The sequence below is a fragment of the Strix aluco genome, chromosome 21, assembly GCF_031877795.1.
Source record: "Strix aluco isolate bStrAlu1 chromosome 21, bStrAlu1.hap1, whole genome shotgun sequence".
NCBI classification, from domain to species: Eukaryota; Metazoa; Chordata; class Aves; order Strigiformes; family Strigidae; genus Strix; species Strix aluco.
Genome location: NC_133951.1, coordinates 4,092,284 through 4,107,121, shown reverse-complemented (window position 1 = coordinate 4,107,121; position 14,838 = coordinate 4,092,284). Strand labels below are relative to the sequence as shown.

Here is a 14,838-nt window from a genome sequence, read left to right as displayed (position 1 = left end):
CATCACTTACCTTTTCTTGGGTTTTCTTTCTCTCCCTTTCTGTTACATTCCTTTTCATCATTATCATTATAATTATCAATATTATTATTAAATTTTATTATTACTACTGTTGTTACTATTTTTTTTTTTAAATGTATTAAAGTGTTCTTATGTCAACCCACGAGTTGTAGTTTTTTTCAATTGTCTTCCCCGTCCCACTGAGAAGGGGGATGAGTGAGCAAGCAGCTGTGTTGTGCTTAGTTGCTGGCTAGGGTTAAACTATAACAAGGGTTCACAGAGCTGGGGTGGGATACTGGGCAAGAGTGGAGTGATGTCGTGGATGTAAAGAAGCTCTTTAGAAACAAGGAGAAGGGAAGACAGAGGAGGGTGACTATGCTTCCTGCAAGGAACTTGCGACAGTGCACAGAGCTTTCCGATGGAGTGCCTGAGGAATCCTTCAAGAGCCCGTTTTCAGGATTGGAGGGGAGGCCACCTGGTAAAGAGGAGGCTAAGGAGCAGAATAATGAAGCTGGGAGCTCATGAGGGCCTTGAAGTTTAAAGATTCAAACTTCAAGAGGAGTTTGACTGGTTCAGGGTACTGTTAGGCAGGATCCTTTGTCAACTAGACTCACACGCAGACGCAAAATGGCCCTATGTTGTCTCTGGTGGTTGGCCAGGTGTCATGTCCCGCTCAGACGAGGGAGACAAGTGACCCAGATTCGCAAATCCCCAATGGAGCGGACAACAAGTCTCCAAGTCCAAACATTTATTAACTACCCACAATGTACTAATTGAACACACGATAATTGGCTAAGTATATAGCAAGTTGTGGCAAGCAATAGAATATGCCTTGCATTTCTTAATGGAAAAGGGAAAAGAGGGAGAGACAGAGAATGGGGAAATACAGATCAGCGCTCTGGGTTTCTGTGCTGATCCCACCAGTGAGGGTTCCAGGAGGCAGCAGTTTTTTCGATGCCACCCGTCTTCTCCACTTCACTGCACTCTCAGGGTCCCCCTCTTTCTTTCCCCCCCTTGATTTATACAGACTTTCCTTGGGTCCGTCCCCTAGGTTGACCCACGTACCTACATATCCCATGTACAGGGAGGGGTAAGGTGTTTCATGGGATGCTGTAATTAGCATGATCATGTTAGCCTTCATTAGCATATTGAGGGGTGTTAACTTTAATATGCACTTCGTGGACAATGAATCAAAGGTCATTCAACGGACAGATGGCCCTTGAAATTTGTCCAGATGCACCAGAGCAGAGCCCTCCTGTCTCCACAGGGCTCCCTCCTCCAGCTACATATTGTGTTATGCGGGCAGCCTTATCAGCTTGGACCTCCACAGAATGCACCCTGTGACTCATAGTTTTGTCTTGCGACTATTTGAGGCATTTCTTTGATCAGCTTCAACTTTTGCTTTCTCAGGCTGTTTTTCTTAGTTTATCACAGGCCTGGTTTCTTGTCTCTCACACCAGGACCCTCTGGTGCCTCCTGTAGCCAACGCCCACTGTGACCTCATCCTGAGGGGCACACACCCACACGTGGCTCCCAAGCCGCTTTACCCACTCACTGCCTCAGCTGGCTTGATACTTGAGAGCAGTCACACACTGACTTGCATACCCTCACACGCTTCACTTGCTGGCACATTATTTCCACTCACCCTTGTCTGTCCAGGTGCCGGCACCCCAGACAAGCAGTGCCGACGACCTCCGGTCCCACTCCAGTGACTGGCACCACTGAGACCGGAACCACGGCCACCTGTGGTTTGGCTCCAGTTGCTGGCCCCTAGACTTCCATACGCACACATGCACACAGATCAGAGAGCCCCTCACCAGGGAAAGTCGCTAGGAATAGAGCTTAAGAAGAAGACAGGACAGGCTGCACCGATCAGAAGCAGGGCACGTCCAGGCAAACATCCTGAACAGCAAGTAGTTCTTGAGGGACAGCCATGTTATCCCATCTTCCCTCTAGTTTCCTCACGTTTCTTCCTCCCAAGACCACCCTGAACCCTCCCTTCTCCCACCTCTGCTTCCTCCCACAAACACGCCATACCGAGTCTCGTGCTGTGCTGTGCTGCTCTTCCCCTGCGCTCATCACAGTTTTCCAGTATCTAAAGGCAGCTACAAAGACGACGCACACTCCCTCTTAACAAAGAGCCACACGGAGAGAAGAGGGAGCAAGTGGGAGAGGTTTCGCCTTCATACAAGGAAGACATATTTTACAGTGAGAACAATCATTCACTACAACAACCTCCCCAGGGACGTGGTAGAATTCTGGTGACAGGAGGTTTTCAAGATGCAATTGGACAGGGCGCTAGATAATCTCATCTGGGCTCCCTTTCCTGCAAAAGGTTGGGCTATATGATCTTTGGGGTTCCCTATCAGTTGGGGCAATTCTATGATTCTGTGGCAATTCCGGCTCCCTTCATGCTTTATGTCGTGGCTTTCGAGGTGTGCCGATGAGTAATGGGGCTCCTTCCAGAAGAGCTGAAGAGCTCTCCCCCCTGCCAAGCTGGCCTTGTCTCCATTGTTATAGGCTGTCAGGGGCGAAACCCGGCAGCTATGGAAAAATCCGTAGCTGTAGCAAGGGAGGAACTCTCTTGGACAGTCCGCTGGTTGGGATTGGAGAAGAAGGGAGAATGAAACACGGCTCTCTAGCAAAGCTGTGATGCCCAATGTCTTTAATGAGAAAATCAAAGGAAAATGGAAAAGGCGAGAGCTGAAGCAATGCATGTTGGAGGCCGAGAAAAGCTCAGAGAAGTGCTGCCATCGGAAGGAAAACCTCCATGCCAGGCATGCTTCCTGTGCAACTCCCCCTCAAGGCTCTGGCAGTCACGTATGCCCTAGACCCATTGCTATGGAAGGAAGGTGGAGGTGTTTGATGGGGAGCGTAAGGTAAAGCAGAGCAAGAGGGGGAAAGAGAGAGGCTTCCTTGGGAAGAGACGGAAGGCCGCTCCCTCGGGGCTGGCTCCTGGGCTTTTCTCGAGGCCCCGGGTACTTCATCACGGGCAAGCGATCCACGGGCTTCAGCATAAGAGATTGCCCCGTCCCAGAGGCCCGCAGAGCCCGCGGCCCAGACCGGACCACCCAAAGCCGCCCAGCCCCAGGGAGCCCCCAGAAGCGATGGGCACACTGGCAGCGCTGAGGGAGCTCCCCACGGCAGCCGACGCGGTGGATCCCACGGCTGTGCTCTGAGGGAAGGAGCTGAGGATTGGGCCCGGCAGCGTCACCATCACTGGCGAGGGCTGGATCGCAACGCTGGAGTCGGCGCACCGGGTGACGCAGGGCTCGTTGCAGCTGTTGGCAAGCGGGGTTGGGCCGCAGGTGGCTGGCAGGCACGGGCTGTAGCACGACATGTCTTGCAGAGGGAGGCGACCCTGCAAGACCGGGAGGGAGCAGAGGGCATTAGCTGTCGGGCCCTTTCAGACCCCCAGCTTGGCTCCTCCGAGAACAAACCAGTGGCTGGCCGCTCAGCGGATAGAGATTTGGGATGGGGTCTGCATTGGGTATTTGCTAGTAATTGAAGGGTGATCCGAGAGGGTCCGTCAAAACATAATGAAGCTTCCCCTGTCCAAGTCAAGCTCCCTCGCAGCCTATACCTCAGCTGGCCTTGCCACGCCCAGGCATGCCTGCCCCATGGAGGCCCTCTGCTACCTCCGGTGACTCCATTACCAAGGGGATGTCTGCAGGCTGTGAGGATATTTCACAACACTCCTTCTGCTCAGCCCTGGAAATTTGGTAGGGAAGGTGCCCCAGAGAGAGTCCTCAGTAAGCCCCCTCCCGCCGTGAGGAAATGGATGCCAGGTTTTCCAGATGGGTGGAGCGTAGCCTTGGTGCTGTGGCCTTGGTCAGGGAACGATTTTCTACTGCACACCAAGAGGCTCCCTCTTCCTGGCATCGGGCTCTGTACTTCCTGATCATCCATCAGCCCTTGTACAAGCATCAATTTGTTCACTCAGACAAACGGGTCTCCTTCTCCCTGCCCCCACCCTCAAGACCCCTCGTCTTGTCAGGTCAGGCTCCTCTCACCCACATCTTTCAGGAGGGGACATGTCTGAGTAAAACGCAACAGGGCTCCTGAAGACAGCAGCCACTACGGAAGAAGACGTCTATGGTGGGACTAGCTCTCCTGTGGAAGCTTCTCGTCATGCCAACAGTGCAAAAGGAGCATTGCTGAACTGCGGATACAGCCCTCTCCACAAAATCTGTCCTGCCAACCGAGGAGACAAGAGGCAAAATGAACTGACACTTACCAACTTCAGAGAGCAGGGGAAGGCACGAGGAGACGACAGAGGAGCTGGCAGTTGGGCATGCTTTTATACTGCGGCCCAGAGCCCCGGGGGAGCTGAAAAATGCCACAAACATGAAGCATGTTGAGAAACAGCAATTTGGACTTCTCACACCTATGCTGGTAGATGAAAGACATGCCTCCGTTGCCTGAAATGCGTGCCTCCCTTTTCATCCTGGGTAGCACTGACGTGATTTTGTTGATAGCAATTATGTTTCTTCCCCAGACCAACGCTCCTTTGAGGTCTCGTTCCAGTAGCTGGTGAAGCCTTGCAGCAGATTCAGGCCATGAGTAGGTGATGTACACGTCCTGCCCTTCCTGGGGAACGTGGCCCCACTTAGATAGGAATTTTCCTGTGGGGCACGCCTGAAGGCCACTCAGAAGGGTCTCTCTTTGACGGGTTGACACTGACCCTGAACAACACCAGTGCCTGCCGCCTATGGAGTTGCTCGGAGCCCAGCCAAGCCTCTGCAGGATGGCTGTTCTACTGGGGGACAGAGAATGGAGGAGACTCAGATCCCCAGAGTGTTTGGAAGGTCATGGTCAAACAAGGCCGTCCTGCACTCTGGACCAAAACCCCATTGTGTGCAGGGATGGGGACACGGAGGCCATTGCTGGAGTGGCTCAGGGTACTCGGTGGCAGATGTCTGCTCCCCTCGGGCCTCGGTGATGCACACCATGCAAAGGGGGCCCAGCAGTTCAGCTGTTGTCCTCAGTCAGGAAAGGCCAGTTCTCTGGGAACTGCAGAGCCCTTGCCTTGCCTGCCAGGACTTTACTCATTACTCTCCTGAGGAGAAACAACGGCCCTGGAGAGCGATGAAGGAGCCTGCTGACTCAGGCCTGAAAGCGAGCCATCACCAAGTGGACCTGTTTGCTTCGGCACAGTCTTCCCAAACAACACTCACCTTTGCATCATTGCCTGCTGGCTTGTTCAGGTCACTGACCCAGAGGGTCTGGCTTGTTTTCCCTGGCTCAGGGATGGATTGGCACATTCGGGGCCCTTTAATTGCAAGGTGGCACCAGCAGACCACCTTGGAGTCACCTGTGAGTCACCAAATAGTGCTGAGGCACTGCGAGAGACCTCAGCTCCACCTCGGTGCACATCATCCATGCACTGGCATCAGGAAATCCGGGGGAAATGGATTCAGACCTGCCCAGGACCTTAGGTGCAACCTCGTGTCCACGTTCCTGCAGAAATGCAGCTTTGTGTACAGTGTTGTCATGGCTGTTAGCATCTTGCCCAACCACTTGGTGACTCCTTGAAATCCTGGGTGAAATCCTCCTTGGTGAAATGGCAGCCAAGGGAAGGACAGCACGGACGTGCCCTGACGTTCCCACTCCCAGACGTTTCTGGAGCACGGTCCAAACCGAGGAAAGTTTCCGCCCGTAAGTGTCCAGGGCCTGGGGAGCCTGCTTCTTTGATGGACCGGTGTGACAGACCACCAGACTGAGGCTGCAGCCTCTGAGTGGCAGCAGATGGTGCTCCCTGCTACCCTACGAGACACAGAGGAGACCTTGCCTGTCCGGAGAGGTGTGGCGGGAGCTCAAAGGCCAGGCGTGTGTTGCCAGCCCTGAGAGCTGCCTGGAAAAAGCCTCTGCCTGCCCGTGCTGCTTGGGCAGATGGGCCACGCTCTCACCCGGGCGGCCGTACCGTTTGGGGAAAGGGTCTTAGAAGGGGGATGTTGTCTTCTCCTGCAAAACGTTGATGGCTCTGACTCACTTCTGCCGTCGCTTGCAGCAGGGCCATGCTCTGGGGCTGTTGTGCCATCCTGATGGGACGGGAGACCCAGTGCCACAGCTCACAGTGGAAACGTGCTCACTCCGGACAGGCAGAAACAGGTCCCAGCAGTCAGCATGGCACCAGGGTGGGCGGCAGCCACCCGTGCCTCTTCCAGGTGGAACTGGAAGTGCACTGACAAAGCAGCCAGTGATGCTCCCTCCTGAAAGGCTCTGAGGCTCTCTGAGGAAGTTGCGAGGCACTCGGTCCCCAGCGTGTCCTCAGCTGAAGAGCAGGGAAGTGGTTGCCTATATCTTCCAGCCCCCCAAAGCCCTGAGATTGGCCCTCAGAGACGTGGCCCATCCCCACAGAAGGGGCACGGGTTGCCCACAGCAAACTCTGCAGGGGAAGATGCCAGCAGGGACCAGCCCTGAGGGAAACTCCCTGCATGGGACGCCCTGCCCTGTGGCTGCTCTGTTCCCGGCCGGTGCACTAATGGATGAGCGCTCAAACTACTGATGAGCACCAGCAAATGCCAAAGGCCGCGGTGGGTAAGCAGAGAAGTTGGCTACAGCCCTGCTGCTCCCGCCTCTCTGCTCTGCCTTGTGGCAACTGAGAGGTTATGCAAACAGGAGCAGGCACCAGGACAGACACTCTGCTCCTCACGTAGCCTCCTTTGTCACCAGACAGGAGCATGACACAGCCCGTCACAGCTCTGCTACAGCAGGCAGCGAGGGCCATCGCTGGGCTGCTCTCCTCCTTGGCCTGCCATCCTGCCTCCACTGCCAGATGCGGGAAGGCTGGGGAGGCATTCCTCTACCACATGAGGAGCCTGGCATTTGCTGTGCCCAAGCAAAGCTGAGGCAGCAGCAGAGGGCACGTGCATCCACCTGCCACAGCAGGCGCGTGGTAACACCTGAGGGCAGGAAGCGGACAGCACAGGCCCATCCTTGCTCCGCAACATGCCTTCTGCTTTGAACTGCAGCCACAAGAGCACTTGTCCTTTCCAGGGCTGGCAAGGTGACCGAAAGCAAAATGCACCCTCAGTCAAATGCCTATGAGTTTCCTCCTCAGCCCCTGTGACCTTGCGTCCTTGGGGCTGACTACCCACTTTGAGAATGAGAATTCTGAGAAGGAGAAACAGTCACACCGGGCCTTAGCTCATTGCTGAGCCCTCCCATGGCCGTGCAAGGCCTTGTGTTTCTCAGGGTCAGCCTCAGCCCTTCAACAGGAGACCCACGTGAGTGGCCTTCATCACGAGTGCTCCACGCCTGAAGCCCAGACTGAGAGTGGTACTCACGTTCCCCAGCAAGGATGTGCACAACCCACACACAGGGCCTGGAGCTACTGAAACCCTTCCCTGGGAAGTGGCATGGGACCTCAAATGACCGTTGCTTTGAGGAGCCAGCAACTAATGCATCACTGCGCTCTCACCCAATAGGGAAACACAGGCCGGGCCTTTCAGATGAAAGGGACAAGTTCTTCATCTGTGGGCTGTGCTTTGCAAGCCTCAAATTGCTGTTTGTTAACGTGCTTCACAAAGAAGGTGTGTTCCAGGTCTCCCGAGGCGCTGGCTCACCATATAAAAAGCCCGGGCCACTCCAAGCCCTTCCATCCACGTCTCTTCCCTTGCTCTCCACATTGAACCTGGTAAGTCTGAACTCACTGCTTCTCTTCGTGCTGGCAGGATTTCTGTCAACGGGACTGCTTCCCTTCTGTGCGGGGTCCTTCTGATACGTGGTCCAGGCTTGAAAATACACTGTGCTTCCCTCTTCTGGGAGGTGAGCTGGCGAGGGAAGAGGGAAAGCTTTCTTCCCTCCTGAGAGGGAGTCATTTGGGCTCTTTTGTAGCAGTGGCTCTGCTGAAATCTGAGGCTGCACGACCAGTACCGTCCAAGGGGTCACCAGGTGCTTCCTCCCCCATGCATGGCACAGCGACCGGCCTTGGTCACTCTTGGCATGCAAAGGAACTTCCCAGGGAGATGTGGCCCTGGCCAGTCACTGGTTTGTTCTCAGAGGAGCCAAGCTGGGGGTCTGAAAGGGCCCGACAGCTAATGCCCTCTGCTCCCTCCCGGTCTTGCAGGGTCGCCTCCCTCTGCAAGACATGTCGTGCTACAGCCCGTGCCTGCCAGCCACCTGCGGCCCAACCCCGCTTGCCAACAGCTGCAACGAGCCCTGCGTCATCCGGTGCGCCGACTCCAGCGTTGCGATCCAGCCCTCGCCAGTGATGGTGACGCTGCCGGGCCCAATCCTCAGCTCCTTCCCTCAGAGCACAGCCGTGGGATCCACCGCGTCGGCTGCCGTGGGGAGCTCCCTCAGCGCTGCCAGTGTGCCCATCGCTTCTGGGGGCTCCCTGGGGCTGGGCGGCTTTGGGTGGTCCGGTCTGGGCCGCGGGCTCTGCGGGCCTCTGGGACGGGGCAATCTCTTATGCTGAAGCCCGTGGATCGCTTGCCCGTGATGGAGCACCAGGGGCCTCGAGGAAAGTCCAGGAGCCAGCCCCGAGGGAGCGGCCTTCCGTCTCTTCCCAAGGAAGCCTCTCTCTTTCCCCCTCTTGCTCTGCTTTACCTTACGCTCCCCATCAAACACCTCCACCTTCCTTCCGTAGCAATGCGTCTAGAGCGTACGTGACTGCCAGAGCCTTGAGGGGGAGTTGCACAGGAAGCATGCCTGGCGTGGAGGTTTTCCTTCCGACGGCAGCACTTCTCTGAGCTTTTCTCGGCCTCCAACATGCATTGCTTCAGCTCTCGCCTTTTCCATTTTCCTTTGATTTTCTCATTAAAGACATTGGGCATCACAGCTTTGCTAGAGAGCCGTGTTTCATTCTCCCTTCTTCTCCAATCCCAACCAGCGGACTGTCCAAGAGAGTTCCTCCCTTGCTACAGCTACGGATTTTTCCATAGCTGCCGGGTTTCGCCCCTGACAGCCTATAACAATGGAGACAAGGCCAGCTTGGCAGGGGGGAGAGCTCTTCAGCTCTTCTGGAAGGAGCCCCATTACTCATCGGCACACCTCGAAAGCCACAGCACAAAGCATGGAGGGAGCCCGAATTTTCTGTTGGATGTCCCTGTGCTGCATTGATTACAGCAGAGACTCAACAGGCTGCTGCATTAATGAGAGGCAGTGGTGGCCCTGGCTGCTTTGTTAGAAAAGCCTTTGTTAAGAACCCAGAAAGCGAATCCCAGGAATTTTTCACATCTGCCTCATGCAGTGCCAGCGCTCTGAGGAAGGAGCTTGGCAGAGCATTGCGTTTCCCAGGCCATTGCTCCCTGCTGCCATGGGCTCCTGACGCGGAGGCAACACTGAATCTGCCAGTCTCTCCTTGTTCAACTATCTCCACAATTACAGGCCCATGGGGTGGGCTGGGGCTGGAGAAACTATTCAGAGTGACCAGGGTGCAAGCGGCTCTGGTGCCAGCCCCCAAGGCTGTGCACTGCTCCCCTTCCTCAAGGACGGGAATTAAGCAGGTGGAGGAGAAAGAGGCTCCCAGGGCCCTGCCTTTGGTGTCCATCCCACGGTGCACAATCCCATGCCCACCTTTCTGTTATCCACCAGGGGCAGCGAGGCTGGCTTCTGCACCATTTCCCCCAGCCCAGGGTCTGACCTTCAATGTACAGAGAGGTGTGGGCTCAGGGGACCAGCGCAGCGGTTTACGCTCTCTGCAGCACCGCAGCTCTGGCAGGTGAAAAGGGGAGTTGTGTGCAGTGGGGACGGTGCCGCTCAGCTCCCTCATCGTTCCTGACTGTTAGCTGTGCTGGGAGAGAAGCAGCCTGTGATGAGAGCCTGGGTGAGCACCAGGGGGAACAGCACAGAGAAGCCACGGCCAAGCCTGAGGCACATGCTCTGTCCTGGTGAAAAGTCCAGCAGTCAAGTGTGAGGGACTCCTGTCCGTAGGAGCTGGTGGTATGCTTCCAGAACGTGAGGGCAAGGTGGCTGGTGACAATTTAGCCTCAAAGTCAGGCTCAACTCCTTTGCGGGCACTGAGCCACGCCTGGGTCACTGTCCCGTGTTCCTTCCCAGGAAGGAGTGTGGAGCTCTGCTCTCCAGACATTTGCTGATGTGAATGCTGGGACCTGTTTCCCAGAGGTCCCCAGAGCTCAGCCCAGCTCTCGGGACAGTGGACCAGTCCCAAGAGGCACAAGCTGGAGGCTGCCTTTTTCTCTCCCATGGCAAACAGTGTAAGAAGGTGTAAGCGTTAGGAGCAGGGGCAGGAGCTGGGGCTGGAGCAGGAACAAGAGCAGCAGGAGCAGGAGCAGCAAGATCAGGAGCAGTGGCAGTGCCAGCGGCAGCAGCGGCAGGAGCAGCAGCAGCATGCGGACGAGGTGGCCGAGTGGTGAAGGCGATGGACTGCTAATCCATTGTGCTCTGCACGCGTGGGTTCGAATCCCATCCTCGTCGGTCAGCCCAACAGTGGCCAAAGTTGCTGAGTGTGAGGAGCTTGATGTGTGCCCCCCAAGCTTCTGTTTTGAGATGAGAGCTGACTGAACAGAAATAGCAAGGTTTTGAAGTGGCTCAGCACGGACACACTTCAACCTCTTCTGTCTCCACATAGGCGAGAGGAACCGGAAGGGATAGAAGGAAGAGCCGGGGAACTCACAGGACCGTCAGCCTCCCCTCAGTCCCTGGGAAGATGATGGAGCAAAACATCCTGGAAGTAGTTTCCAAACCTAGTGTCGTGGTTTAAACCCGGCCGGCAGCCAGGCACCACGCAGCCATTCAGTCACCCTCCCCTGCCCAGGGCACGGGGGAGAGAATTGGAGGGGTAGAAGTAGGGAGACTTGTAGGTTTAATAATTGAAAAAAAAGAGACTACTACTACCGATATTATGAAATACAAACAGGTAATGTGCAATCCGATTGCTCACCACCCGCCAACTGACACCCGGCCCGTCTTGGCTGGGTTCGGCTTGACTGCAGACTTCACTCTCTGCGCTTTTCCCCGCTTCCCACGTGGCGCCCATCACTGCTCACCCTGTCGGCTCCCATGGTCGCAATCCCAAAAGCGAGAGAGAACCCTCCTCCTTCCCAGCGGCCCCTCCTTTACATACTGAGCAAGGCATCACATGATATGGAACACTCCATTTACCGATCCAGGTCCAGCATTCTGGCTGTGCTCCCCCCCAAGCTCAAGAAAAATTAACTCTGTACCAGCCAAAACCAGGACAGTCTCCACCTCTTATTCCATACCATTTGCATTATGCTCAGGTTCCCAATACGTTCTAAAGTAATCACCATCCCTTTCCCTGGTCCCAGGTGTCTACACACAGATATCACTCTCTTAGTCTATGGGCCATCCTTCCAAAATGTGTACTGAGTTCATTTAGTTCATAACTTTGGGTTCCATTTGTCATGACAGTCTTTTAAGGCTGGAGGGATGAGGCGGATTTGGCTCAGTCAGTGGAGCGCGTGACTTTGGATGTGGCAGGAGGATGGCATGTAGTCTCTGCTACAGTTGGAGCTCACTGTTGATGTGTCTGGCGCGGGCCATGCTCACAGTCTACGTGCGGGTCGATCTCAAGGATGTTGCTGGGCACCAGCTGCTGAAATCTGTCCTGACTCTACCAAAGTTCATCTCTTTTTTTTATTAATGTGATGCCATCAGTTCAGTATGTATCAACCATAGCGATGACGCTATGCAATAACTGGGTTATTCGACAGTTAACATCGTACAGTTCAATTCATTGTCTGTTTTCACATAAAATCCAATCCCCTTGAGGCGCACATCGGACTTCCCCGTCCTTCCACATTAGCCACCGTGTGCACCCAGGTCCTTGGGCAAAACTAATCCCACGCATGGGTTTACCTTTACCCGAAGCAGGAATAACCCAGACTGTCTGCCCCAGCATGTTTTTAATGCGCACTGCAGAGACCTTATCCCCATCTACAGTACGAAGAAGGTTTGACTGAGCAGGGCCAGACTGGTTGGCAGATCCTCTAGTATTGACTAACCAGGTGCATTTCGCTAAGTGCATGTACCAGTGTTTGAAAGTTCCACCACCCATTGTTCTCTGTAGTTTTTAGCAACCCATTGCACCGCTCAGTTTTCCCGGAGGCTGGTGCAGGAGAGGGGCTGTGACACACCCACTCAATGGCATGTTCTTTGGCCTAAGTGTCTATGAGATTATTTTGGAAATGAGTCCCATTATCTGATTCAATTCTCTCTGGGGTGCCATGCCACCACAAGACTTGCTTCTCAAGGCCTAAAATAGCGTTCCGGGCAGTGGCGTGGGGCACAGCACACGTTTACAACCATCCGGTGGCTGCTTCCACCACTGTGAGCACATAGCCTTTGCCATGCTGAGTTTGTGTGAGTGGGATATAATCAATCTGCCAGGCCAACCCGTATTTAGATTTTAACCATCGTCCTCCATGCCAAAGGGGTTTTAACCGTTTGGCTTGCTTGATTGCACACGTCTCACATCCATGGACGGATAACCTGTGCAGTGGTGTCCATGGTTAAGTCCACCTCTCGGTCACGAGTCCATCTATACGTTGCATCCCTTCCCTGAGGGCCTGAGGAGTCATGGGCCTGGCGAGCCATAAATTTTTCATCCTTACGTTGCCCGTCCAGATCCACTTGAGCCACCTTAATCTTAGCAGCTTGATCCACCTGTTGCTCTTTCTGATGTTCTTCAGTGGCCTGGCTCTTGGGTACATGAGCACCTACACGACGTACTTTCACAACCAAATTCTCTACCCGAGCAGCAATATCTCGTAGTGGGTCTCCAGAAACCCTCAAAGCCTAAGAAAGCTAGCGTTTCCTTTGGTTTGTCTGCGGGGACATAACTGCTATTTTATCAGTCAACTCCATTGGAATCTGACAATGTCCATCTTGCCATTTTATTCCTAAAAACTGAATCTCCTGTGCAGGTCCCTTGATCTTACCCCGCTTTATGACAAAACCAGCTCTCAGAAGGATTTGGACTCTTTTCTCTCCTTTCTCAAAAACTTCTCCTGCTGTATTACCCCATTACAACGATGTCATCAAGGCATCGCAGGTGTTCCAGGGCTTCAACCTCTTCCAGTGCAGGCTGGATCAGTCCACAGCAAATGGTGGGGCTGTGATTCCGCCCCTGGGGCAGCTGACTGGCAGGTGCATTGGACACCCCTCCAGGTGAAAGCAAACTGTGGCCTGCACTATGCTGACAGAGGGATGGAGAAGAATGCTTTAGCAATATCAGTCGTGGCCTATGCTTGGCTGCCTTCAACTCTAGTTCGTATTGAAGCTCTAGCATGTCCGGTATGGCAGCGCTCAGCGGTGGCGTGACTTCGTTCAGGCCACGATAGTCTACTGTCAGTCTCCACTCTCCATTAGACTTTCACACTGGCCCTATGGGGCTGTTAGAGGGGGAGAGAGTCTTGTTGATCACTCCTTGACTCTCTAGGTTATGGACAGGAATTACGGAGTCTCGGCTGGTGCGATATTGTTGTCGGTGCACTGTTGTAGTAGCGATTGGCACCCGTTGTTCTTCAACCCTCAGCAATCCCACAACAGAGGGGTCCTCTGAGAGACCCGGCAACGCAGACAGCTGTTTGACTTCCTCTGTCTCCAAGGCAGCTATACCAAAAGCCCACCGATTGGGTCCTTAAAATACCCTGTCCTGAGATAATCTATACCAAGAATGCATGGAGCTTCTGGGACGGTCACGATGGGGTGCTTTTGCCACTCGTTCGCAGTTAGGCTCACCTCGGCCTCCAACACAGTCAGCTGTTGAGACCCCTCTTGAAATACCAATGGTTTCTGCCCCTTTAAAATGGGATGGCATCAGGGTGCGTTGGGCACCAGTGTCCACTAGAGCCTTATACTGCTGTGGGTGGAATGTGCCAAGCCATCGAATCCACACAGGCCAATAAACTCGATTGTTCCTGTCCTCCACGTGGCTGGAGGTAGGGTCCCTCTAACGTTGGTCATAGTATCCACTATCGACGAATGGGTTAGAGCTGCAGCAGGAGCAGGAACAGGAGCAGCGAGAGCAGGAGCAGCGGCAGAACCAGTGGCAGCAGCAGTGGCAGGAGCAGCAGCAAGAGCAGGACAAGCAGCAGCAGGAGCGGTGGCAGCGGCAGCCAAGTGCTCCAGCAGGGTCAGCTTGAGCTGGTTGCTTAGGACATCGTCCAGCTGGGTTTTGAGTATCTCCAAGGATGGAGACTCCACAACCTCTCTGGGCAACCTGGTCTGCTGTTTGACCCCCCTCTTGGTAAGGAAGTGTTTTCTTGCCTTGAGCTGGGACTTCATGTGTTTCAATTTGTGCCCACTCCCACTCGTGCTGCCAGTTGGTACTTCTGAGAAGTGATTATGGCTCCCTCTTCATTCCCTTCCATCAGGTATGGGAAGAATCCCAGCTCTCACAGCCTCCCCTCAAATTTCAGACACACCAAGCCCCTAACCAGTTTTGTGACAAAGCAGGGAAGACCTGTGTGGAGGCAGGAGTAGCCAGCAGCCAGCCATGCCACCAAGAGATGTGCTGTATCGCGTGGTCAGGAGCGACTTGGCAGGGGTCAGAGGACAGGAATGATCCTGCGTGGTTATGAAAGACACAGAGGTGGCCGGAGCCTCTTCCTGCCCACACGACCACCCCTCTCTTACACACACTTGCACTTCTGCCTCTCTGGCCACCTGCCTCCCTTTCCCAATCCCTGGACATCTCCTTGGGATATCTCTTCCCCACGACCATGGACACCTTGATCTCCCCACCCTGCTCTCCTCTGGGTGCACTTCCCAGTACTTTTGCACTTCCAAGGATGCCTTGTGGTTGCTGGAGTTCAGCACCTGTGAGCAGCGTACCTGGACGTGGCTGCATGGAAGCAAGATGCGAGGAGAAGAGCCTGGGGTTTGGCCAAGGGGCTCAGAGCTCAGAAT

General features: G+C 54.6%; 2 protein-coding genes and 1 non-coding gene across 3 annotated transcripts; 2 read left to right on the top strand and 1 right to left on the bottom strand.

Annotated features, from left to right (window-relative positions):
- Positions 1 to 3,007: 3,007 nt before the first annotated feature.
- LOC141932833 (beta-keratin-related protein-like) lies at positions 3,008 to 3,337 on the bottom strand. The gene has a single exon (XM_074846975.1). It carries the CDS (start codon positions 3,335 to 3,337, stop codon positions 3,008 to 3,010), a length of 330 nt encoding a protein of 109 aa, XP_074703076.1.
- A 4,752-nt stretch (positions 3,338 to 8,089) lies between these two features.
- On the top strand, positions 8,090 to 8,419 carry LOC141933175 (beta-keratin-related protein). The gene has a single exon (XM_074847585.1). The coding sequence runs from the start codon at positions 8,090 to 8,092 to the stop codon at positions 8,417 to 8,419; it is 330 nt and encodes a 109-aa protein (XP_074703686.1).
- A 1,879-nt stretch (positions 8,420 to 10,298) lies between these two features.
- Positions 10,299 to 10,380, top strand: TRNAS-GCU (transfer RNA serine (anticodon GCU)). The gene has a single exon. It is a non-coding gene; the product is annotated as a tRNA-Ser (tRNA).
- The last annotated feature ends 4,458 nt before the right edge of the window (positions 10,381 to 14,838 follow it).

Coding starts and splice junctions, on each gene's coding strand:
- LOC141932833 (XM_074846975.1), bottom strand. CDS start 3,337: ATGTCGTGCTACAGCCCGTGCCTGCCAGCCACCTGCGGCCCAACCCCG.
- LOC141933175 (XM_074847585.1), top strand. CDS start 8,090: ATGTCGTGCTACAGCCCGTGCCTGCCAGCCACCTGCGGCCCAACCCCG.